General features: G+C 40.6%; 1 protein-coding gene across 2 annotated transcripts; it reads left to right on the top strand.

Annotated features, from left to right (window-relative positions):
• The first annotated feature begins 1,793 nt into the window (after positions 1–1,793).
• LOC115453327 (F-box/LRR-repeat protein 20) lies at positions 1,794–20,806 on the top strand. 2 transcript variants are annotated; one of them, XR_005112542.1, is made up of 12 exons: positions 1,794–2,020; positions 12,949–13,062; positions 13,891–13,974; positions 14,104–14,309; positions 14,530–14,596; positions 15,321–15,423; positions 15,795–15,880; positions 16,460–16,642; positions 18,720–18,821; positions 19,931–20,044; positions 20,323–20,447; positions 20,528–20,765. XR_005112542.1 is itself a non-coding variant. In XM_037440003.1 (12 exons), exons 1-12 carry the CDS (start codon positions 1,991–1,993, stop codon positions 20,633–20,635), a joined length of 1,296 nt encoding a protein of 431 aa, XP_037295900.1. In that variant the 5' UTR covers positions 1,794–1,990; the 3' UTR covers positions 20,636–20,806. The 2 variants fall into 2 exon arrangements, 1 of the variants encoding a protein (XP_037295900.1); XM_037440003.1 differs by having other exon boundaries at positions 19,957–20,044; positions 20,528–20,806.
• The last annotated feature ends 6,754 nt before the right edge of the window (positions 20,807–27,560 follow it).

The raw sequence follows: 27,560 nt of genomic DNA on the forward strand, positions 1-27,560 counted from the left end.
AAAGCCTATGTTCTTCCCAAGGTCTCAAACTAATCTATATCAAATTTCATCTAAATCTGTTGGGTAGTTTTTGAGTTTCACGCGTTGAGACAGGCAGATAAATGCGGCGGGGACTTTGTTTTGTAATATATCCTTTAGAACTTTTTAAGAGGAACAATTGCGTCATACATATTTATTTAAAACTTTATCAGTTTACCTACTCAGCGCACGCAACGGAAGCCCGTAAGAGGAATAAATTTTCCCCGTTCTTCTAACATTTTTTATTGCTGCTTTGCTCCTAATAGTCATAGCGTGATGATATATACTCTATAGCTTTCCCCGATAAATTAGCTTTCCAACACTAAAATATTTTTTTATTCGAACCTATACTTAATTCCTGAGATTAGCGCGTTCATGTAAACAAAAAACAAACTCATTCTTAAGCTTTATATGATACTATAGATCCCGGAAAAAATCCCGCTATATATTTTCCAGGTATAGAAAGTAGCAAATGACCTTTCCAAGGATTTCAACTATCTCCATACCACATTTTATCGAAATAAGTACATCAGGTAGTTTTTGAGTTTACCGCGTTCAGTCAGGCAGAAATATGTGGCTGGGGTCTTTGTTTTATACTTAATTATTTTTTTAAGGGGAACATTTCCTTCGTATATAATTGTTGCATATCTTTAACCGTTTACGCACCGCACGCAACAGAAGCTCTCAAAAGTAATATATTTCCTCGTTTTTGCAAGAACTTTCATTACTGCTCCTCTCCTATTGGTCATAGCGTGATGATATAGCCTACAGCCTTCCATGAACAAAGGGATATCCAACACTAAAAGAATTTTTCAGTTCAAACCAGTTGTTCCTAAGATTACCGCGTTCAAACAAACAAACTCTTCAGCTTTATATAATAGCATAGAAATATAGACATGTAGGTAATTAAAACAAACAAAGGATATCACACTGATAATCGTATTTGGACAATGATAACATTGGCAAATAATAAACAAGTCTGCAATCCTACTGGCTAGATTGTTAGCAGAATTGTTATTTGTTAGAAAACACTTATCATGCATTATACATTTCATTATAATAATTACCCTCAAAACAATGTACCTAACTGGATAACGATGTGACAGCGGGATAGAAAATGACAATATTTATAAGTGCGACAGAGACAGGAATATAATGTTGCTAACTATATGAAAACGCAAGTGTGTAAGACTGTTGGACGAAACGATAAATGTTGCACGAACTTTAATGTATTTACCTAATTAGGGTAACATTTAATGAATAGGGCAAGCGAATTGGGTAAAATAATGTTATTATAGCTAAAACTTTGATCTAGTAAAAGTAAGATACTATAAAACAAAATTTATTCTGTAGATTATTTTAAAGCAGGTTAACTTTCTACTTTTAAGGTCAAATTTATAAATATTTTAATAGTTTTATAACGTTTGTAAATTGCTCCATGGATTTTGTAGTACACTTAATTTGAGTGGGTTCTTTTATTTATTTCTAAACAAACTTATAATTAATAAATTATTTGCTGAAATATCGTGTGAAATGTGTAATAAATTGTAACTGATTTCTTGAGCGATTATTAATTAATTTTATACTTTTTTTATTTATTTATATAATTTTTACAAAATTCAATTGTTTTATATACTACCAGAATGGGTTTTTATACAACTGATAGAGGATTATATCAGGTTTGTGAGAATTTTCTAAAAGGTATAATATCGTATGATAGTATTTTTATAGTTCTAAAATGGCATTGGGAAATAAATTGAGGTAAGATTTAGGATACATTAAATCGCGCAGTGGCAACACTAATCGCAGCTGATGAAGGACGTCGCTCTGTGTCGGTCGTTCTGCGAAAAATCAAACAAACCACCATATTTGTTTCGTACTGCGCCACCAAGGCTCAGTGTGGATTGTGTGTGAGGTGCCGGCGCGATCGCCGTACTCGTGCACTGTGGCGAAAGTAACTCCGTACCCGAACATGAGTTATTCCGGCAGGAATAAGTTCGAGGTGAGTGGATCGATGCGTCTTCATCATTGTTTGTGTTGTCGTTTTGAGGGAAACAGCTGACAGCCAAGGCAAGGGGGTGCGCTCTTTTGTTCTCCGTGGTTACGAGCCCTTTTCCGTAAATTGATAACATTTTTACTAAGTATAAATGTGCATTAACTTTTACCAAGTATAAGTCTGCACTTTTGACGATGTAAACAAAATCTATTTATAAATGCGTTTCCATCACATTAGTGTTTTAGCTGAGCTCGTTTATAATATCGCCGATGTGGTATTACGCATGTAAAGTGTTATAACTGGTGCGAGCGCGGTGCGGTGCTCGGCTGCTCGGCTGCACGGCGCACGCTTCCCTTTGTTCGCGCGAGTGCAAACGACCCGCGGCGCTGCGGCCACTCAACCCGCGCGCCGCCGCTCAGTACCGTTATGATGATTGTTTCCATGATTTATGCGATTATTTAGTGCAAATTTGAACCACTGAAGCACAATGATAATGTGTTTGCCAATGTTAACTGACAACAAAAAAATCTAAATAATTGATAAATTTATTCATAATAGGTACAAGGCTTCCTTTTATATTATAGGGTATCAAATGGTACAAATATGCTACTAGAATTGCATCTCTGAGAAAGTATAAATAGTATTTGTTGATGTAATGAGGGTTATCATAATGAAGCAATAGAAACCAAATTTATTAAAAACTGTCATGTTTCATATTATTCTTATTACATTAGGAAATTATATTATAATACCTGCCATACTGATACTTGATAAATGTATTTTTGAATAAAACAAACACCTTCATGCTTCCTCAAAAATGATTTTAATTCTGTTAGAAAAAAATTTACTCATACTCGTATTATAAAAACTTATCAGTAATAACACTACTATTAAATCCAACCATATGTATATTACAGTTTTTACTTCTAATACACAGTGTTTGGTTGTTCAACTACAGGCAAAAGTTGATAGACTTACATGCACTTGAAATTCTAATGTTATACACTTAAAAAGTTTTCTTTAGTATAAATTATTATAATTATTTACAATCTATAATAGTAGTTTAAATATGTCGACTGCTTTGTGGCCCAAGTCTTTATTATAGATACCATGCCGGTGGCAGTCTTGGACATGGTGAGGCTCATTTTAATGATATTGATACTACTACCAACCGATCATTTTGTTGAGTTTATGTCTATAATTTGTTTATTTCTCAAAGTTGATGATGGTAAATGTATGGATTTTACGTTATGCCAGTTTAGGCTAACTCCCTTCACTTAGATTTCATCCCATTTACTGGTGTTGTACATGTTCTTTAACTTACAAAACTATTGGGACTCTGTCCAAAAAAGCCTTGAAAAAAAAGTACAAAAGATAAAATAAACAATTGATGACACAAAAAACACTTCCACTCCCGAGGCTGCTTCTGTGCTGTACATTCTAGATAGCATATTTGTGAAGGTGTTTGCATCATGTGTGTGTCTTCAATATCCCCACAACTTGCCGTAAATCGCTAGGGGAAGTTGGCCGATAACTCACCATACAGGAGTGATGTGGGTCAGTGGGTCACCAAAGTCTTATCTGTTCTCCAAGTCGCAACATTAAGAATTGCATGCAGTTGAATGGTAACAACTTGGGCCATGAAGATGTGAGCAGTACTCTTAACCATTTGTCTACAAGTTACAACACATCTTATATTATAGTTGTTTTACATTACTGTTAATAAAACCACTATGACGGATCACTGTTATTTAATTTGATATCTTAAACATAAACTTAAAGAACTACATTATTGTGGCTGCTCGCCGGCAGCCCGTGACAGGAAGAAGGAAGTGGAGGCGTGTTGCCACAAAACAAATTAAATTACATATAAACAAATGTTACCCTAAACAAATATAAATGTACCCATTCAACATGCCTCCTTACATTTATATTTTAACTAAATCATATCATACACTACTCATATCAAGTATTTTAAATTAAAACAATAGCTCTATAAACATTACCTTCAGTATAACATATTAATTGTAACTTATTATTTTTTATTTTATTTTTTTAAGTTTATATTACAATTATCATCTTTTAATTAAACAATTTAAACCAATATTTATCTCAACATAATATCCATCTGAAAGATAAATTACTTTTACAACAACTTTAACATATCTCTAAATTTATTAAATTTATTACTTCCCAATGGTTTTGTTAAAATGTCAGCTATATTTTGATCAGATGCAATTTTTATAACATCAATTAAACCAATTTTAACACTTTCATGAACAAAATGATAATGAACTTCAATATGTTTTGAATTTTTTGTGAAATTACCGTATTTAGCAATAATTTGAGCTCCAATATTATCTTCATATATTTTACAGGTTTACAATCTTTCTGACAAATCTCATTAATTAAACAAACTATAAATTTAATTTCAGTAACAGCTTCTGACAGCGCAATGTATTCAGCAAATGTAGATGACTTTGTTACACAATTTTGTTTCTTTGATTTCCAAAATATTACATTCCCAAACAGTCTAATTACAAATCCTGTTGTTGATTTCCTACTGACAATATCTCCTGCAAAATCTGCATCTACATAACAATCTAACATATCAGAATTTATATTCATGTTATAAATTAATTTTATATGTTTTGTTAAGTAAAGATATTTAAGTACTCGCAAAGCATATTTAAAATGTGTCTCATTATAGCAATTTTGGAATCTACTCAAATAATTAACACTGAACGATATATCTGGTCTTGTACCTGAACTAATATATAAAAGTGCTCCAATTAAATTTCTATATTTTACATTCTCATTTATATTACAGTTTTCTAGTTTAAGATTTACTTCCATTGGTGTAGTATATAACTTTGTATTTATTATATTATAACGCTTAGCTAATGATTTTATATATGATTCCTGACTCAGTGTCATGGTCTTATTCTTTTTATAATCATAATCAATATGTATTCCAATGTATTCTTTAACTTTACCCATATCCTTCATAGTAAATTTACTTAACAGTTTGTTTTTAATATTACTCATTACCTTTTCATCTTTACAACATATTAACAAATCATCAACATATAACAAAATGTATACACTCACATTAGTATCCAATTTAAAATATAAACAAAAGTCATATTTACTTCTCTGAAATCCAAGACTAGTTAAAAACTTATTGACACATTCATACCAAGCCCGAGGGCTTTCTTTTAAACCATATAATGTTTTATTTAATTTATAAACTCTATTAGTGCCATCATCATAACCAATTGGCTGGTTTACATAAACTTCAGATAAAATTTTACCATTTAAAAAAGCAGTTTCAACATCCATCTGATGTATATTAAGATTATTTTGACAACAATAAGACAATAACAATTTTAAAGTTTGCATTTTAGCAACGGGTGAATATATATCATCAATAAAATCTTTTGTTGAAAACCTCTTACTACTAACCTAGCTTTAAATTTATTTTCGGCTTTCTTTCTGTATATCCATTTCACATCTAAAGGCTGTTTGTCTGCTGGTTTACTTACAAGTCTCCAGGTCTCATTTTTGCCAAACTGTTCATCTCACGATTCATAGCCTCAGTCCATTCTTTTGCTTCATCGCTAGTTATTGCCTCCTGAAAATTATCTGGAATCATAGCATCACAATAGTTAACAGTTATACAATAATAACCAAATTCTTCATCAAACCGAGTTGGTGGCTTGATTTTACGCCGATTTCTTGTTTCAATTACTTTATTATCATCATAACTTTCATTTGTTTCAGCATTCAAATCTTCATTAATTTTTTCATTATTTTCTTCTGCATTAGTCTCTTTCTTCTCTTCTATAATTTTCTCTTCCAATTTATTCGGCTGGCTATTACTTTTATCATTTTTCTCTTCTCTATTATCATCGAGACCAATACACATTACATCATCTTCAATTATATCACAATGTCTTGCTACAACTATTCTATTGTTTATTAATACTCTATATCCAACATCTGTATAGCCCATTAGTATGCCAAGCTCGGCTTTCCTGTCCCATTTACATTTTTCTCTTTTCCTCTGGTGTTCTAACAAATACTTTACTTCCATATATCCTTAAATTTTCAATGCTTGGCCTTTGTTTGAAAAATATCTCATAAGGCGTCTTCCTTTCTATAGTGCCATTTGTTAATGTTCTATTCTTTAAATAAGCTGCGGCCATAACCACTTCAGGCCAAAATCTTTTATGCACTTTTGCCTCTGCCAATAGACATCTTGACATATCCATTATTGATCTATTGAACCTCTCTGCTGTGCCATTTAATTCATGCACATATGGCGGACAAGATTTAATCATAATTCCCTTTGATCTTGCAAAGTCAAACACTCTTTTATTAATGTATTCCTTTCCATTATCACATCTCAATTCTTTAATATTTTTCCCAGTTAAATTTTGTATCTCATTAACATACTGCATTAAACAATTATATACTTTATCTTTTGACGGAATACAATAAACTTTTGCCAACTTACTATAGTCATCTATAAAACTTAAGAAATATTTTTCACCATTAAAACCTGTAGTTCTGTGTGGCCCATTTAAATCTGTGTGTACAATTTCTAATATATCCTGTGCTCGTTTTCTATTATTTTTAAATGGCAAGTTATGCATTTTATTTTCAATACATATAGCACATTTCATGTACTTACATTCAATCTCCTTTGGTAATCCTTTCAATAATTCACTTGTACACATAGTATTCAAATTGTTAAAGTTTATATGACCAAGCATCCTATGTAATTTCTCCTTCACTGTCATACTTGATTTCTTCACTAAATTAGCATGTAATGTACTTGCATTTATATAACCTTTTAATTTATACAGTCTATCTTCTTTCACTGCTATAGCTATAATAGTTCCATAGACGTTATATATTTTTGATTGTCGTCCCCTGGAAACAATTTTATGATTGTCTGTAATCTTTGAATAGCTCAATAAATTTGCTTTCATCTCTTTGACATAGAAAACATTGTTCAAAACTGTTGTAAATATGGTATGTGTTCTTAGTAATTAAATAAAGTTAGTAAAAAGATGTTATTGACATGAGTGTTTATTTCGGACTAAAGAGAAGTAACTATGGCAAACAAAATACAATTAGTTCTAAAAATAGAACATATAAAAAATAATAAGTCACGACGAAGGTTACAATCTCCAACAGCCGCCCTTAATCGCAGTTGTGACAGAAACAAAACAAATAAAATAATTAAGTTTCTAAACCTAAGTTAACTACACATCGTTTGTGTGCTAGAGGTCCGAGGGCCTTCGTTAGTACATCAGCAGGCATATCGTTACTTTTATATATTCTAACTTAACAATATTATTAGATACCTTTTCCTAATAAAGTGAAACCTAGTATCTATATGCTTCGTCCTGCTGTGGTGTACAGGATTTCGAACAAGATTAATGGCACTTTGGCTGTCAGAAGCTAAGTTAACTGAACAAAGTATACCTGTTATCTCGTATATAAACCGACGTAAGTAACACGCTTCCTTCGTGGCAGACGCTAATGCCATATATTCTGACTCGGCCGAACTTAACGCAACAGTAGGTTGCTTCTTGGATTCCCATGATACTGGACCTCCACTTAACTTGTAAACATAACCGGTGTATGACCTTCTGTCGATTGGACAGTTTGCCCAGTCTGCGTCACAAAAACCCTTTAAAGGTTCTCTATTCTTCCTGTAAACCAATGAATAGTTTAGGGTACCTTTTAGGTATTGCAGAATCCTTTTAGCAGCATTCCAGTGTTCTTTAGTAAAACACGTATTAAATTGACTTAAATAGCTCGTGGCGTAAGCGATGTCTGGTCGTGTGTTTACCGCTAGATACATGAGGCATCCTATTAAGTTTTGATAAGGATAAGACTCACCGACTTGACCATCCATTCTTTTTCCATATTCTTTTTAATTAATGGAGTATCCACGGCCTTACAATCCTTCATATTAAATTTTTCTAATATAGAAAGAATATAATTTCGCTGGTTCAACCTTATACTCTCGGAATCACTTTCAACTTGTAGTCCCAAATAACATTTCAGTATTCCGAGATCTTTTAATGAAAAATATTTCGACAAATCATTCTTGACAGTGTCAAATGTCAAATCAGAATTAAAGAAGACTATTATGTCATCAACAAAGATTCCTAATATTACAAGTTCTTTACCAAAAGTTTAGTATACACACAAGGTTCGGAAGGAGTTCCTATGAAACCTATTTTAGAAAGCGTTTCATTTAACTTTTTATTCCAAGCTCGCGGTGCCTGTTTAAGACCGTAAAGAGATTTCTTCAATAAACAAACTTTGTTTTCTTTACCCTTTTGAATAAAACCAAGAGGTTGCTCCATGAAAACTTCTTCTTCTAAATCTCCGTTAAGGAAAGCTGTATCGACATCTAAGTGCTTCATTCTCAACTTCATATCTGCAGCTATCGCAAACAACGTGCGGAGGGAAGAATGACGAATCACTGGTGCGAACGTCTCCTTGTAGTCTACACTTTCAACTTGATGAAAACCTTTGACGACGAGTCTCGCTTTATACTTGGTAATATTACCATAAGCATCCCTTTTAATTTTGTAAATCCATTTACATGGTATAACCTTTTGTTAGGTCTATCTACTAAATTCCATGTATGGAGTTTCCTTAAGGAACTATACTCATCAACCATAGCATGTTGCCACTTATCAGTATCATCGGCATGAGTAGCTTCGTAATATGTCGTAGGTTCATTAGAATCTACCATTGACGTATTGTAAGCTTTATAAAAATTTGTTGCTTTTCTATCTCTGGAAGGGTATCTGCGCTCAGGGTGCGATTCCTGTTCCAAATTCGCTGTCACTTCTTCCACACTAGGCAGCCTTAAGTCACTGAGAGACTCTCGCTCTTCCAGAGTCACTGACTCTTTTGCACTTTCTAGATTTACTGGTAAAGTTGCTTCAGCCGCCGGGCTGATATTCTCATCACAGTCATAGAATTGACAGTCATGATCAAACTCAGACTCAATCTCTTTTTGCTCATCAAATAACAATATAGATTCTGACTGTGCGACAGACTCAGATTGCTTCTGCTTTAGCGCTGTAAAGCAATTTTCAAAAAAGGTTGAATCTCTGGATATAATAACTTTTCGTGGGTTAGCAGGGTCCCTAAAAATATAAGTGCCTGGATTTTCAGAATAACCGACGAAAATTGCTTCCTGTGCCTTGACATCTAATTTCTTCCTGTGACACGAAGGTATATGGACTAGAGCTCTACAACCAAATACTTTTAGATGGCTAAGATCACCTTTTCGTCCATACCATTTGTCATAAGGAATTTGTCCACCTAAGGCTCGATGAGGAGACCTATTCTTAAGGTAAATGGCAACTTGGAATGCATCTTCCCAGAATGCTTTCGGTAGTGAACTTTCAGCTAGCAACGTTCTTGCCTTTTCTGTAACCGAACGATGGGTGCGTTCCGCCACTCCAACTTGTTGAGGACTATAAGGCGTCGTTGTTTGATGTTCTATACCTTTTGAAGCAAGATAATCAACAAACTCTTTATTCACGAACTCCTTACCTCCGTCAGTCCTAATTGCTTTAATTGTTTTATCTAACTGATTTTCAACAAAACATTGAAACACACAAAATATATCTTTGACTTCTGTTTTAGAAGAAATAAAATAAGCAAACACTTTTCGCGTATAATCGTCTACTATTGTCAACATATATCTATTTCCTTGAAAAGAAGTTGTAGACACCGGTCCCATCAAATCCATATGGATCAGTTCCAAAGGGGAAGTAGCCTTATTAAACACTAACTTTTTGAAAGGTTTTCTTGCTTGTTTACCTTCCACGCAAGCGATACAACTAGTTTTATCTACTCCTGTATACTTTATACCTACCTTGTGATTTTTCAGTTGGTTCATGCCTATACGACACAAATGTCCTAACCTCTTATGCCAAATTTTATAACTATCCTGACAGCCAGAGTGCACATCTTGTGTCAAAAAATTATCCGCCACATTCTCGGAAACATTTACAGTACCATCTAAAACGTACAGTCCACCACAGGGCGACGCATGAGCAACAGATTCACCTGTAAAATTAAAAGTATCAGATGTATAAAAGTTACATCCATTTTTATCAAAACACAAATAAAACCCTTTTCAACAGTTTTATATACAGATAACAAACTAGCTTTCAAATCTGGTATATAAGCAACATCACTAATATTGTTGACCACGTTCTCGGGCGTGTTTATTGAAATATTTCCAATTCCGCAGCACTTAATCTGTTCTCCATTTGCGACAGTAACAGTACCTTGATTCTGTATCGAGATATTCTGAAACCAGTCCCGTCTAGAAGTCATGTGTCTAGTACAACCTGAATCTACATAAATTATGTCCTTTCTTGGGTTTCCAGAAGTATTAAGACTTGTAAATATCGTATCATTGGTATTTACCGCATTGCCTTTCTCCTTCTTGTTTCTCTGTGGACAGTCTGGTCTCTTATGTCCAGGTGTCTTGCACTCATAACAAACTATATTCTTCTTCATTGACTTAGGCTTCTTCTTCGCATGAAAAACAGAGTCTAATGACGTAGCCACATCTTTGGACATTTCATTAAGCAGTTTTGTTTTCACCAACTCTGTAGTCACGTCTACATTGCAATTTTCTAAAGCCATAATGAGAGGTTCATACCTTGGAGTTAGACCTCCCAAAAGTATTGCAGCAATAGACTTGTCCTCTATGACTACATCAATATCCGCAAGATCCTGTGCGGTTGACATAACTGCGTTAATATATAGTTCAATATTTTTGAACTCTGATAGACTCAACCTGTACAGTCTACGCTCCAAAAATAATCTTCGTCCTATTCCCTTATCTTCAAAGGCTTTTTGCAAACAAGTCCATGCCTCAGATGCAGTTTTCGCACATCTTATATGGGTTATCGCTGCACCTTCTACTGATAAGCATATCTTTGCTAATGCCTTTGCGTCTTTGCGTACCTTTGTAGAGGCAGGGGTTGTGTCTCCATTTGGGTATCCACCGATTGTTTCCCACAGATCCTCATGCATAAGGTAATTGCGCATCTTAAATTTCCATGTAGGATATCCATCTTTATTCCTCAAACATGAAAATGTAAAAGATGAGCTCGACGACGGGAATTTTTCACACTCGAAACATCTCCAGATTCATGTGACATTTTCAGACTATTACTATTTCCTAGTCACACAAAAATATATACAACTTTATTTTACTAAATAACGTGAAAAAAAAAAAAAGAAACTAAGCGTTCGTGCTGATAACGTGTTGTAAATATGGTATGTGTTCTTAGTAATTAAATAAAGTTAGTAAAAGATGTTATTGACATGAGTGTTTATTTCGGACTAAAGAGAAGTAACTATGGCAAACAAAATACAATTAGTTCTAAAAATAGAACATATAAAAAATAATAAGTCACGACGAAGGTTACAATCTCCAACAAAAACAACTTCAGACTTTTTTCCATAGACCATAAAATAAGTTTGTATATTTCCGACCTTTGTAGCTTCGAATATTCTTCCATCACCAACTTTTACTTTAATAGGTTGTTGTAATATTTCACATGAATGATAGTACTCATCAGTATTAATTATATGATCTGTACAACCACTATCTAATAACCAAGTTAAGTGGCCAGACTGCTCAATATTATATATTTTACTTGAAGTTGAAACATTATTATTCTCAATAGTTGCAAGGAAATTATTACCACCACTCTCATTACTGGATTTATTATTATAAGTTCTTCCTCTAATATTTCTTGAATTATAATATGATCCACGTTGATGTCCACGATTATTATTAAATCTAATAAATCCATTTCCTCTACCACTGTTAACATTTCTGTGTCGACAATCTCTTTGCATGTGGCCAGGTTTTCCACAGGTAAAACATTTAAAGTTTTTATTAGGTGATGCAGAACTACTAGTGTGAGCTTTAAAAACATTTGAGTTGTCGCGTGATGGTTCATTACATTTTCAGGTTCTTTATCCAATGATTTTAACATAATTTTACTTTTCAAATAATCTACAGTTCTGTCTTTTTCTGGTAAGACGTCTATTAGATCTCCAATATGACTGTAATTACGAGGTAAGGCCTTTAACATATAATTTAATTTTTCTTGTTCACTTACCGTCGCGCCGGCTTGTTTTAACTGATTTATTGATTTCTCAAAGTCGTCAAAAAATACACTTACTTGCGAATAGTTCGATAATTTTATTGCTTCTACATTGTTGCGACATATAATCTGTAGTGCCGATGATTTCTGCAGGTACATTTCATCAAATTTTGCCAATATTTTGCATGCGGAATCTAAGTCGCATATATATTCGAGTTGCTTGTTGCTTATTGCACTATAAATGTAGTTCGTTGCCTGGATATCCATCTCTTCCCACTTTGCAACATCATCCGAATCATTTTTGATTCGTATGGCAGCTTCTTTACATTTCTTAAACTCCAAAAACTTAAGTATACGTATTTTCCAGCTACTATAATCCGATCCGTCGAATATTGGAATAACTGCGTCATTGCATTTAGTAAACGCCATTTTTGCTTATTGCATATATAGCACGTTTCCACTTTATTTGCGAAAATATCTTCTTTTCTTCTTTGTATTTGCAGGCAACCACGCTCTGCTACCATGTTAATAAAACCACTATGACGGATCACTGTTATTTAATTTGATATCTTAAACATAAACTTAAAGAACTACATTATTGTGGCTGCTCGCCGGCAGCCCGTGACAGGAAGAAGGAAGTGGAGGCGTGTTGCCACAAAAACAAATTAAATTACATATAAACAAATGTTACCCTAAACAAATATAAATGTACCCATTCAACAATTACTATAGTGTAATGATGTCTTGTTGCAGATATCTCGCTTCTCGAATGAGGATGAGAACCACATCAACAAGAAGCTGCCTAAGGAGCTCCTGCTGCGCATCCTGTCTTACCTGGACGTGGTGTCGCTGTGCCGCTGCGCGCAGGTGGCCAATTTCATTTGATGAGGATTTAACTTCCAATGAGGACATATTATGCTGGCAATATTGTGAATTATGAAAGGAAGATATATTGAACATTGCAGTTATTTAAATGATAAAAGATTATTTCCGCGTAAAGTACAGATAATGATGTTATGCACAATGCAGGTGTCGTGCCGCTCGTGACGCTTGACGTCTCTACGTTTGGCCAAACATCACGCCCAGTATTGTGGCGCGACGCTGTTATTATTGTTACAGACTAGGGTTCTGGATAGACGACAACAATACCGATTACACTTGAAAAAATAAATGATTTTACTACCACCAAAACACAAAATAAAAACATTAACACAAACACAGCAACACGTGAATTAACACTAAAACACTAAAGCACTCAAATACACTTTATCACAAACACTACGCAGTTACACAAACCACGGTGTTCGCTTCGAAGTCACTTGTAGTTCGGTTATCGCTCTTGTTCGCGTCGCAAACAAGACGGACTCGCGGCGGCCGCGCGCTTCCTTTTATACCCGGCCGCATGTACCATGGATATCTGTAGAACATTGTCGAAAGAATGGTTTATGGTATTCTCAGGGAGTACCCGTGGCCATAACATTATTAATATGTTTACGTAATTCCCGTGCAATGACAAATCTATCTCAATTATTCGCCTGTAGTGCCGTGACAGTGATGTTACAGCACGAACGCTTCATCAGTTATAATATTTATTTGAATATGTGATTTTATTTTACAGTCAATAAAATGAATTGGTAGAAATATTATATTGTCATGGATATATTACAATTTATCTATAAAATGATATTGTTCCAGGTATCAAAACTATGGAATATTCTGGCGCTGGATGGGTCCAACTGGCAACGGATAGACCTGTTCGAGTTCCAGAGAGATGTCGAGGTAATGTGCACTCGACAGGTTCCTTGTTAGGAAACCAATATTGATGTTCTAACAATAAAGAATGTAAGAAATGTGATAAATTCGCATTGTAAATGCGGTATAATATTAGGTGATGTGTTTCGTCCCCAGGGCCCGGTGATCGAGAACATATCGCAGCGATGCGGCGGGTTCCTGCGGCAGCTGTCGCTCCGCGGCTGCGAGAGTATCGGGGACGGGTCCGTGAAGACGCTGGCCCAGGCCTGCCCCAACATCGAGGACCTCAACCTCAACAAGTGCAAGAAGATCACCGACCAGACCTGCCAGGCGCTTGGCCGCCGCTGCAACAAGCTGCAGAAGTGAGACCTCTTGCTATCTGTTCACCACACGTGCGTGGTGTTAATTGATAGAAATCCTGTCCTGGATATTTAGATAAATGTCTGACGAAAATGTTTTAATAAAAATAATCGATATGTGTGAACATGTTCGCTTCGTGACCACGTGTATCCACTAGCGTCTGCGTTTTGTACGGCTGTAGATCATGTCGCGGATACTGACGTCACTTTTTGCCTGTTTCAGAATAAACCTGGACTCGTGTCCCAGCATCACGGATATATCTCTGAAGGCGTTGTCTGACGGCTGTCCCGTGAGTGAGACTCGTATTATTATTTGACAGTTCTCCACAATGCACAAAGATTTTAATTCTCTAAACCATAATACACGTTTGAAGATATAGTAGACTGTGATTTAAAATAATATCGTGCAGTGGCAAAACAGAACACGACACAACATGTAGGTACTAATATGGATAATGCTATCAGCAAATCGTTCTAAAGATAATTAGATTGTACATGTAGGGAACCGGCAGAACCGGTCGGGTTATATGAACCCTTCACCGCTGATATAGTGTATAATGTACAAACATATATTTATTATTGAATAAGTAAAATAAATTTGGTTTGTGACAAGTAACGGTACAATTCCTTCCACGTCGGACTATCGTTGTATTATCCTGTTTTTGTAGAAGGGCAGGCATCAACAATATCAGCACTAACAAGGAAGAGTGTGGTTTATAACAATGTCTATAAAGGTGTCAAACTGAAGGTGCAAGTCCGAGGCGCGCGATCATGCTCATAGTACTTCATAAAACCAGTGGTGTCGCGTGCAGCCTGCGATCTGCGGCTCGTCTCGGACTTGTACCTTTACATGTTTTTAGTTTTGATCACTCCTTTTTGCCTCTTCTTTTCAGCCTTTGGTAGTCCACTGCTGAACATGGGCTCCTTTAAGATTATTTTATTGCATACTGTAGGTAATGTTACTGTACTGTTGTGATGGAAACTCTGATATGCGTTTATTATTGTGTGGTGCAGATGCTGACGCACGTGAACGTGTCGTGGTGCCAGTCCATCAGCGAGAACGGCGTGGAGGCGCTCGCGCGCGGCTGTCCCAAGCTCAGGAGCTTCATATGCAGAGGTATCTCGCATTACTACCAAATCATATACGTACTTATTCTTTATATTCTCGGTCTATCGGGTGAAGTGCACATCAGTGGCGAAGGGTCCATATGACCCGGTTCCCTTTCGTAATTAATGTAAAATCTAACTATCATTAGAACGATTTGCAGTTCGCATTGATGCTATTATTAGTACCTATAAGTCGTGTCGGGTTCCCTTTCGAAAAATTCCATCCTTCGCCACTGTTACATATTAATTACAATACAGCTCGGGTATTGATAAAGAGGGATTTAAAATTGAAACTAGTTTAAATAATGGTTTGTCACTTAATGTTAATGATTTGTGATGCGATAACAGACAGTCGTTATCTGTTCCTGGTTCTGTTTGCAGGCTGTAAGAACGTGAACGACCGCGCGGTGTCGTGCCTCGCGACGTACTGCCCCGACCTCGAGGTGCTCAACGTGCAGGGCTGCGACGTGAGTGCCCATACCTTACTACATCTGTACAATCTAACTATAACTAAATCTGTACCAATATATTTTCTCCTTCTGGTTCGCGGAGATAATTGAATATCAAATGAGCGCTACTGCGATGCAACGAATCGTTAATAATTATGTGTTATAATAATATTCTCATAATTAACGCGAATCATGCAAAACACAATAGTTGTGATGGCGGATGTCCGTAGCGGTCAGTTGAACAAGCGTAGCGCGTAGCACGTAGCACGGTGCGGGACGCGGCGTAACCATCGAGTGCGCTACGCGAGCGCTGCTCTCGTTGACCGTAGCGCCGGCGCGGCGCTGCGACATGCGACTGCCAGTTGCCATGCGCATGAGTGGACTAGTTTTATTATTCACGATGTTGGTGTATTATCGGCAAAAATGATAAATTCAATAAATAGCAGTGATCATTACCACCTGGAGCACGTGGAGCACACGTTCTTAGCTTTTGTGACTTCCACCCCTAGTCGGCTAGTTAAGGCAAGCCTATGGACAGGCTTCACATTTAGTTGTCGCTACACACATTCGGGTGATTACTATTATTATTGTCGGCAGTCGGTGACGGACGACTCCATCTCGAAGCTGGGTGGGTCGCTGCGGCGCCTGTGTGCGTCGGGCTGCTCGCGGCTGACGGACGCGTCGCTCGCGGCGCTGGCGGCGCGCTGCCCCGAGCTCGCCACGCTCGAGCTGGCGCAGTGCGCGCAGCTCACCGACGCGGGCTTCCAGGCGCTCGCCAGGGTATGTATCATCACTGGCGGCGCGCTGCCCCGAGCTCGCCACGCTCGAGCTGGCGCAGTGCGCGCAGCTCACCGACGCGGGCTTCCAGGCGCTCGCCAGGGTATGTATCATCACTGGCGGCGCGCTGCCCCGAGCTCGCCACGCTCGAGCTGGCGCAGTGCGCGCAGCTCACCGACGCGGGCTTCCAGGCGCTCGCCAGGGTATGTATCATCACTGGCGGCGCGCTGCCCAGAGCTCGCCACGCTCGAGCTGGCGCAGTGCGCGCAGCTCACCGACGCGGGCTTCCAGGCGCTCGCCAGGGTATGTATCATCACTGGCGGCGCGCTGCCCCGAGCTCGCCACGCTCGAGCTGGCGCAGTGCGCGCAGCTCACCGACGCGGGCTTCCAGGCGCTCGCCAGGGTATGTATCATCACTGGCGGCGCGCTGCCCCGAGCTCGCCACGCTCGAGCTGGCGCAGTGCGCGCAGCTCACCGACGCGGGCTTCCAGGCGCTCGCCAGGGTATGTATCATCACTGGCGGCGCGCTGCCCCGAGCTCGCCACGCTCGAGCTGGCGCAGTGCGCGCAGCTCACCGACGCGGGCTTCCAGGCGCTCGCCAGGGTATGTATCATCACTGGCGGCCGCGCTGCCCCGAGCTCGCCACGCTCGAGCTGGCGCAGTGCGCGCAGCTCACCGACGCGGGCTTCCAGGCGCTCGCCAGGGTATGTATCATCACTGGCGGCGCGCTGCCCAGAGCTCGCCACGCTCGAGCTGGCGCAGTGCGCGCAGCTCACCGACGCGGGCTTCCAGGCGCTCGCCAGGGTATGTATCATCACTGGCGGCGCGCTGCCCCGAGCTCGCCACGCTCGAGCTGGCGCAGTGCGCGCAGCTCACCGACGCGGGCTTCCAGGCGCTCGCCAGGGTATGTATCATCACTGGCGGCGCGCTGCCCAGAGCTCGCCACGCTCGAGCTGGCGCAGTGCGCGCAGCTCACCGACGCGGGCTTCCAGGCGCTCGCCAGGGTATGTATCATCACTGGCGGCGCGCTGCCCCGAGCTCGCCACGCTCGAGCTGGCGCAGTGCGCGCAGCTCACCGACGCGGGCTTCCAGGCGCTCGCCAGGGTATGTATCATCACTGGCGGCGCGCTGCCCCGAGCTCGCCACGCTCGAGCTGGCGCAGTGCGCGCAGCTCACCGACGCGGGCTTCCAGGCGCTCGCCAGGGTATGTATCATCACTGGCGGCGCGCTGCCCCGAGCTCGCCACGCTCGAGCTGGCGCAGTGCGCGCAGCTCACCGACGCGGGCTTCCAGGCGCTCGCCAGGGTATGTATCATCACTGGCGGCGCGCTGCCCTGAGCTCGCCACGCTCGAGCTGGCGCAGTGCGCGCAGCTCACCGACGCGGGCTTCCAGGCGCTCGCCAGGGTATGTATCATCACTGGCGGCGCGCTGCCCCGAGCTCGCCACGCTCGAGCTGGCGCAGTGCGCGCAGCTCACCGACGCGGGCTTCCAGGCGCTCGCCAGGGTATGTATCATCACTGGCGGCGCGCTGCCCCGAGCTCGCCACGCTCGAGCTGGCGCAGTGCGCGCAGCTCACCGACGCGGGCTTCCAGGCGCTCGCCAGGGTATGTATCATCACTGGCGGCGCGCTGCCCAGAGCTCGCCACGCTCGAGCTGGCGCAGTGCGCGCAGCTCACCGACGCGGGCTTCCAGGCGCTCGCCAGGGTATGTATCATCACTGGCGGCGCGCTGCCCCGAGCTCGCCACGCTCGAGCTGGCGCAGTGCGCGCAGCTCACCGACGCGGGCTTCCAGGCGCTCGCCAGGGTATGTATCATCACTGGCGGCGCGCTGCCCCGAGCTCGCCACGCTCGAGCTGGCGCAGTGCGCGCAGCTCACCGACGCGGGCTTCCAGGCGCTCGCCAGGGTATGTATCATCACTGGCGGCGTGCTGCCAAGCTCGCCGATTGGCTTTCCAGATCTAGAACAGTGGATGCTTATCATCGCTTGAAGGCAATAATATTTGAACCAATGGTATCGACTACGATAGTTATTAGCATAATGTAAAATTGTACTACAGGAACGTGTTATTTTGTATTGTAGAGTTGCCGCATGCTGGAGCGGATGGACCTGGAGGAGTGCGTACTCATCACGGACGCGACGCTCGTGCACCTCTCCATGGGCTGCCCCAGGCTCGAGAAACTGGTGAGCATTTACAGGGTGTTGTTGAAACACGGTACATTACTTAAACCACAATAACAAACGATTTGAAACATACTTGTGAAGGTAACAATGATTTGAAACGTATATTGCATTAGTAAAGTGGATATTATGCGACAAATTTTGTATAAAAAAGTTTGATGTCCCCTTGTCTGTAACACTCTGTATAAGGTATCTAACATTAAAAATGTACATGTTTATTAAAATTAGAAAGCCTAAACGTAATTTCAATTATTATGTTTGTGACTATTTCTCAGTACCTATTGGTTTGCAAACATTAAAAAGTAAATATTTACTTTAAAGCTGTGCTATAGAAGTATAAACTCTGTTGAATGATATTTTACTACCGCATTACTACTGCTGCATGTAAAAGCCTAAAGAAGAGTCGTTAGTGTGTGGACAGTGCCAGTGGCGAAGCGTCGATACAAGCCGATTCCTACCGGGTTACCTTTTGTAAATTAATAAAAAATAATAAAAGATAAACATAACAATATAACTAGAATAAATATAGTATATTCAAACAAGTCATCTTATATTTATTAAATTAAATTAATACTTCGATGATATCTGTCATTCATATCAATTCGTTAAATCGTAACTCGCGCGCAGTGCTCGCGCCTTATAGGCTTCCCTCGCGATATTGTTGTCTCTTTCACACGCAGCGCGGTGTCTTTGTCTAATCTTTTGGAAGTGACGTAAAAATACATGTGTGCGTGCGTGTCTGTGTACTTCAGGGTAACCCGAGAATTTGCGGCTTCATGTTGAGCTATTGGCGCGAAATATTTTTAATAATTTAGAATGTATAAATTATTAAAAATATTTAGAATGTATAAATTATTAAAAATTATTAAAAATTAGTGTTTGTGCGTTATTAATTCTTGTTCGACTCTTTTAGGTACCTATGTTCCAAATATATGATTATTTTGTAAATTTAGACACAAGACATAATTTTTATGTTAGAAGGAAATTATTAAGGATTAAGATATTTTACTGATTTAAATTTATTGTGAACAGCGTATTATATTATGTTAACTGTAGAAAAAATATTTTGTCGGGTTCCCTTTTGAAATTGTTCACCCTTCGCCACTGGACAGTACTCTGTAGTGAGTGGTGTGCGCAGACGCTGTCGCACTGCGAGCTCATCACCGACTACGGCATCAAGCAGCTCTCCATGTCGCCCTGCGCCGCCGAACACCTCACCGTACTCGGTGAGACTCCCGCCCTCTCTTACAATAACTTGTAAATCAAACTTACTGGTAAACGGGATACACTATTTCGTTTTGCGATTTGCCACACTACAGTAAGATCAATATTTCGTTTAATTGTTTAGAAATGTTTAATTTTTGTTTTGTAATAAGTTTATAAGCAGTCTTCTGTACATAGAACTGCACGGAACTGTAACTGAACGCGTTTGTAGTTATCGTTGAGTTAGTATAGTGGTAATAACTATGGTATGAAATGACACGACGTATGCGCGTGTGTGCAGGTCTGGACAACTGTCCGCTGGTGACGGACGGCGCGCTGGAGCACCTCATCTCGTGTCACAACCTGCAGCTCATCGAGCTGTACGACTGCCAGATGGTCACCAGGAACGCCATCCGGAAACTCAGGGTAAAGTCTATTCTTGGCGGGTCGTGTGTGTGTTTGGGGGGAGGGAGTAGCAGTGAGTGACGTGCGTTTGTGTTGCGCAGAACCACCTGCCGAACATCAAGGTGCACGCGTACTTCGCGCCGGTGACGCCGCCGGCGGCGGGCGCGGGCGCGCGGCCGCGCTACTGCCGCTGCTGCAACATCATCTGAGCCGCCGTCACAGCCGCAGGCACGAGCCTCGGAGCCGCGCGCCGGTCATGATGGTGTCTGTAACGTGCGAGCTCTGGCGAGAGTTGCATTTTCCGTCTGAGAGTGAGTCGAACGGTACATTTGGCCGCGACGCGTCCGCGCGTCGGTCGGACCACGTGTGATATACCAAAATGAATCAGTTATGTTACAATATGTAATAAGTTTGTTAGACGCTGACAATAGCAATGTTTGACTTGCACGTGACTGCGTCGCGTTCCGACGCGTCGTACGTCGCGGAGTCGTGCTCGCCGCCTGTGTCGACGTTGTGTAGAAGTCGACAGTAATTAGTGAAGTAAGCTAGAATTAAGCGGAGCCGCGCCGATCGCTGCTAGAGACGAATTTAACAAGTTTAGAACTTTTGTAATTAGTTAATGGTGAAGTGACCGCGGTGTGGGGTCCTGGGGCACTCGTAGGAATCGGTGAGATAACTCACAAATTAGGACAAAACTGGTTACAGACGATCTATCACCCCATCGATGGTCGCCGAGGATGCTAGTGGTTCGGTGGAGCCAGCCGATGCGACTCGAGGGACGCTTCTGCCGGCCCGGGGGTCCTAGGATGCAGTTAACACTAGACTACAAGCGGAGTGTTGTCTGGAGAGCGTGTGACACTCGCCGGTGCATCGCTCTGTTGAAGGGGTTTTTGTTTCAGCGCTGACGTCAATGCGTTAACATGCCGAGCCGAGCTAGGAAATATCAGTCAATGGTATTGTAATATACGTGATCCGTTTCAAGGCTCTCGGCTCATATTATCTCGCTCAGTTCAGTTTAACAAAAAAAACTTTTTAATCTTAAAAGACCATTGTTTTAAGCACAAATGCTGCATTTAGCACTATTTGGACGAGTATAGAATTCCACTTGATGTTGACTGATGTTGTTGAGGTTGTATGAGAAATATATAGCAATAGAGTGCCATACGGAAGGACTAGTGAAGGAAGAGAATGTAGGAACCCCGCCCGCACTCCCCTCCCTCACACCGCGGACGATTCTGGCGTCAGCGCCGACGGACGGAGCGCAGCTCGGGGCCGAGCTCGACGACAGACAAAATGCAACCTTACCTTCTGTCTTAAAAGCATATTATTGTAACAAAAACGGAACAGCGAGCAGCTCGAAGGGGCGCGTGTCGGTTGGAATCCTGTCTCACCGCTCCGTCCGTCTGCGCCAACGCTTAAATGGAGATGATTTTATACGTGCTGCTTACGATTATATCGTAGCGTTTCGAAAGAGTAACGTCATATTCAGTAATAAAAAGAAAATTATACGTCCGTAAATCATTGTTACAAATGTGAATTACTCTTAGCTAGTAAGGGTTCAATCTATCGATCAGCAGTTGGAGTGATTGCAGTCAGGTCGAACGGCAGTCAGCACATACGTGTCCATGACAACTGTGACCGCTCCTAAACACTACATGCAGTTCACAAAGTCCCTGTTAAACTACAAAATTTACACAACACCATTAAAATCATCTCCAATGTAGTTAATTACATGATATGTAATTTTATTTTGGTATACATTATATGTATAGTGACCTTAGTAATTAAATATATTAACTATTATGTATAGTTTGGCTTTGATTATATACATGACTAGACGACGCTCGCGAAACATGATCGTTCAATATATGTATAAAGCTGCCAAATGTCAGCTTTCAACACTATTTAATAAATTTATAAACGATTATTAGTACTATTACGTGGTAAACAATTTAACCATTAAAATGTGCACGCGCACACACACACTCGGCACCGCGAGCCGTCCGCTGTGACGCGGCAGGCGGCAACACTCAGCTGTTTTTGAAAAGATTCGTAGAGCGCGGCGTCTAGAGTGTGTGTAATCAAAGGGTTTTGTTTTCTCGGTTTCTATTGTGATCTGCAATCATTTGTGAACAATATAATAATGTTAACATACCAGCCTTATTGTGTTATATCTGTGTGTGGAGTGGAGATGGTCGAGTGTCATCATCAAGCCACGTGTGCCGTGCCGCGGAACACGCCGCCTGCGGTACGCGTGCTACAGAAACTCCTATTTGATCATGTTGATAAGCATTCGCTGTCAGTTAACCACATTTTACTTAATGAGACTAGCATAACAACAACCGTCTAAAGGAACATTCATTTTCTTTAAAGTAGCACGTGTACTTGAGGCGTCACTAACAGCTTTATATAATATACAATATGACTTTATATAACGACGGTAATGTATTGTTGGCCGCCATTTTGTTTGACAGCACCTTAAACAAAATGGCGGCTCGTTGTAATAATTTTAGTGTTACAGAAGCGTTGCCTGAATGTATTGGTGCAATGTTACTAACGCCGCCACGATACGTATGTAGACTAGATAAACGAAATATACACTAATGGATACATATGTGTTTGATATTTATACATTGTGAAGACTATACATATCCCCTCTCTTTTCCCAAATCCTCTCCCTCTAGAAGGTCGCCAACCGAATCAATGCGAACGGACACAGTGGTAGGATACTAACGTAACGTCAATGAGTTCTGTAAGAGCAAATACCCGACACTTTTCTCAATAAATATTGGGATGTAACTGTGCACTTATAATCAAGTCCCTGTGATCTGTGATCGCGTCTATATCTAATCCCAAACGGCAGAAAAAGATTGTGCCGTTGTCTGTAAAAAAAATACATTGCATAATCAGCATTTTTAAGTGTTTTTCCTTTTGTTTCATTTATAGGTACTAAATTAGAATTAGCAAAACAAATCTTTTAGTTTCTCTGTTTCAGGGCTCTCGAAGCGGCTATAGCCTAGTTGGGTGTGGAACGGACTGCCGAGACGAATGTCCGCAGGTTCAAATCCCAAGGGCACACACCTCTGACTTTTCTAAAAAATCATGTGTGTATTCTTTGTGAATTTATTGTTCGCTTTAACGGTGAAGGAAACATGCATAGCTGAGAAATTATCTATAGAAATTTTCGAGGGTGTGTGAAGTCTACTAATCCGCACTAGGCCAGCGTGGTGGACTAAGGCCTAATCCCTCTCAGTAGTAGAGGAGGCCCGTGCTCAGCAGTGGGCAAGTATATAATACAGGGCTGATATTATTATTATTTTATATATACACTAGCTTTTGCCCGCGGCTCCGCCCGCGTTATAAAGTTTTTCAGGCTAAAGTTTTCCGTTATAAAAGTAGTAGTTTCCCGGGAGCCTATGTTCTTCCCAGGGTCTCAAACTGTCTCCATACCAAATTTCATCTTAATACGTTGGGTAGTTTTTGAGTTTAACACGTTCAGACAGACAGATGCAGCGGGGGACGTTGTTTTATAATATATTTTTTAGAACTTTTTAAGTGGAACAATCCCGTCATACATCATTGTTGCATAACTTTAACCGTTTACGCAGCGCAGGCAACGGAAGCTCTCAAAAGTAATAATTTTCCCCGTTTTTGCAACATGTTTCATTACTGCTTCGCTCCCTATTGGTCGTAGCGTGATGATATATAGCCTATAGCACTCCAGGAACAAAGGGCTATCCAACACAAAAAAGATTTTTTCAGTTCAAACCGGTAGTTCCTGAGATTAGCCATTACTGTTCCGCTCCTATTGGTCATAGCGTGATGATATATGACTTTGAGCACTCCACAAACAAAGGACTATTCAACACAAAAATAATTTTTCAGTTCGAATTGGTAGTTCCTGAGATTAGCCATTACTGCTCCGCTCCTATTGAATATAGCGTGATGATATATAGCTTATAGCACTCCACGAACAAAGGGCTATCCAACGCAAAAATAATTTTTCAGTTTGGACCGGTAGTTCCTGAGATTAGCCATTACTGCTCCGCTCCTATTAGGTATAGCGTGATGATATATAGCCTATAGCAATCCACGAACAAAGGGTTATCCAATGCAAAAAGAATTTTTAAGTTTGGACCGGTATTTCCTGAGATGAGCCATTACTGCTCCGCTCCTATTGGGTATAGCGTGATGATATATAGCCTATAGCACTCCACGAACAAAGGGCTATCCAACGCAAAAAGAATTATTCAGTTTGGACCGGTAGTTCCTGAGATTAGCCATTACTGCTCCGCTCCTATTAGGTATAGCGTGATGATATATAGCCTATAGCACTCCACGAACAAAGGGCTATCCAATGCAAAAAGAATTTTTAAGTTTGGACCGGTATTTCCTGAGATGAGCCATTACTGCTCCGCTCCTATTGGGTATAGCGTGATGATATATAGCCTATAGCACTCCACGAACAAAGGGCTATCCAACGCAAAAAGAATTTTTCGATTTGGACTGGTAGTTCCTGAGATTAGCGCGTTCAAACAAACAAAAACTCTTTAGCTTTATATAATAGTATAGATATAATTATCTCTCCTATTTGGAGGTATGCAGGGCACGGGCCGAAGCCAAGTGCAATTTAATAAAAAAGTGCAAGAAATTAATTTAATGGGTCGGTAATGATAAAAATTTACGAACAATACGGCAAGTGTTTAATATTGTTGCTTTTTGCAGAAGGATGTATGTGTTTTTGTGAAGGTCGAGTGTTCGAGGGCTGGTGTGTAGGGTTTTAGGGATTACTCCTGTAGAAGATATTATAATGGGTATGGTCTTGACTGTGGTGGCGTTCCATTGTGTTTGTAATTCTATAGACAAGTCGGTATATTTAGCAATTTTTTCAGTGTAGGTGGATTGTAAGTTGTGTGTGTTGCAAATAGCTATGTCGATGAGGTATACAGTTTTGATAGATTTATGAAAAATAGTTATGTCAGGGCGGTTAAAATGAATAGTTTTATCGGTTATTATGGTTCGGTCCCAGTAGAGTCTAAGTTCGTTGTTTTCTAGTACACTGTTCGGGGAGTACTTGTAATAGGGAACTTTTTCGGAAATAAACTTGAATTTATATGCTAGGTGTTGATGAATAATTGCAGCTACTTGGTCGTGACGGAGTTTATAATCTGTTTGGGCTATAGATTTACAGGCACTAGTAATGTGTTGGATAGTTTCTGGACTACTCTGGCAACGACGGCAGTTATCTGTGGGTAAGCTTGAGAGGCGGATAATGTGTTTTTGATAATTCCTAGTTTCTATGGTCTGGTCTTGTATGGCTAACATAAAGCCTTCCGTCTCGGGAAACAGCTCGCCTCGTTGCAACCATGCGTTCGACGCTATATTATTATTATTAGGGCTCTCGTGTGTAGTGATCGTCCCAAACTGAATGTCGTATCGAAGGCACAAACCTACGTCCCTTTAAAAGGACTTTTGTGGTGTTCATAATTGAGTATCGATTTGAGATTTTTATAATGAACACAAATTGCATGTGACGAGCGTGGTGGACAAATACTCAACGCGAAACGCCGGGCAGGAACAAAAGAGCGGTCTCCGATTTCAACAATTTCGTAGGTGTTGGCGACCCGCCGACCCCGTCAGCTGCGTGCCGGCCCCTCCAATGTGAAAAATAGTGACAAGTGCGCATATGTGACGTGTCTACCCTCTATCGATGATAGGGACATCATACGGACGATATAACTCAGTGAACAGTGTTAGTGAGTAAGGTAATTTGTAAATTTTTGGTCTTATTTTTGTTATAACTTATTGTAGATTTGATGTATAGCAGATATTATTAAGTTATTGGATAGTGCTCATTGTGACCTTTTAATCGATATACAACATGTACGTGTGTGATTTAAACTTAATTAAATAATTGCCGAAAATGCCAAATGCCATAGCAAAAATAGCGTAGAAATGGGGTCAATAGGTCGCGGCTCTCTCTACGGTATAGCCGCGACCCAGGTAAGCTAACTCCTTTAACGGGTTTGATATGGGTTCAAGAATTCACCTCAAGAAAGCGAAGATAACTGAAAACTGAAGACTCCTGAAAATTTTAGACTCCTCAAGAGTACCTACTCAAGACGGAAGCATACGCGAGAAGAGTCATAGGATGGGGTGGTTTAGGGACCATAGGGTGGCACTTGGCACGGCATTAAGATCTATAAATTATTGTTTCTTATTTGCCACCTTCCTATATTACACTGCACCTGCCGCTGTTCAGGTGTTACGTGCACGCACACACCCACACCTACATACGCACAGTTACACGCCTTTAAGGGGCATCACAGCGACGTGGGAAGAAACAACGGGCTGGGTACCGGCGGCTGAGTTTCTCAACTCAGTTACACGCCCAGCAGCCGCGAGTACCTGAAGGTCTCCCGGCACCCCAACAGTAGGTAAGATATGATATTACATGGAGGTGCCCTAAAAAAAGTTCTCAGCTAAATCACCCCGTGACGCCCCTTGTGTAACCTCGGCCCCCGGGCGGTTGCACTGGTCGCCCCTCTCTAAGACCGCCACTGATTATAATCGATGATTTATCCATTTTGATCTCGGCTTTTATTATTTCATGACGTGTTTAGGCCCTTATTGCTAGCCACATCTGGGAGATTTGGAAAGGTTGTGTCGTGTTCACTGGCTTTCTGACCCTCGTGTGCCTACTCTCTGGAGTCTGGATGACCGATAGATGGGTCACTACCATTTTTTTCTCTGATACAACCTCTCCAATGCATGTGAGACGGTTTCTGGGAGCCCAAATACGCCTAAATTGATATGAACACCAGCCCTGCGGTTTGCCACTCTGCGTCTTCTGTACATTGGGGCTCGAAGACACTCGAAGCCACCCCACATGCATGCATCACAAAATATTAAACAAAAGCCAACTCTATCACGACACTCGTGGCTCTCTTCAGTCGTGTTTACGGCAGGCGCTACTCCGGCACGGCGAGGTCTCCGCGGAATTAAGTATCTGTAAGTCCGTAATTTGCAGAGCGGTTTGTCTACTTTTTGTTTAAATGGATTTTTTTAATGCTTTCAATGATGAGGCGAACGGCAATCGCCTGATGGTAAGCGATATGACCGCCCATAAACGGT

The sequence above is a fragment of the Manduca sexta genome, chromosome 18, assembly GCF_014839805.1.
Source record: "Manduca sexta isolate Smith_Timp_Sample1 chromosome 18, JHU_Msex_v1.0, whole genome shotgun sequence".
In the NCBI taxonomy this organism is placed as follows: domain Eukaryota; kingdom Metazoa; phylum Arthropoda; class Insecta; order Lepidoptera; family Sphingidae; genus Manduca; species Manduca sexta.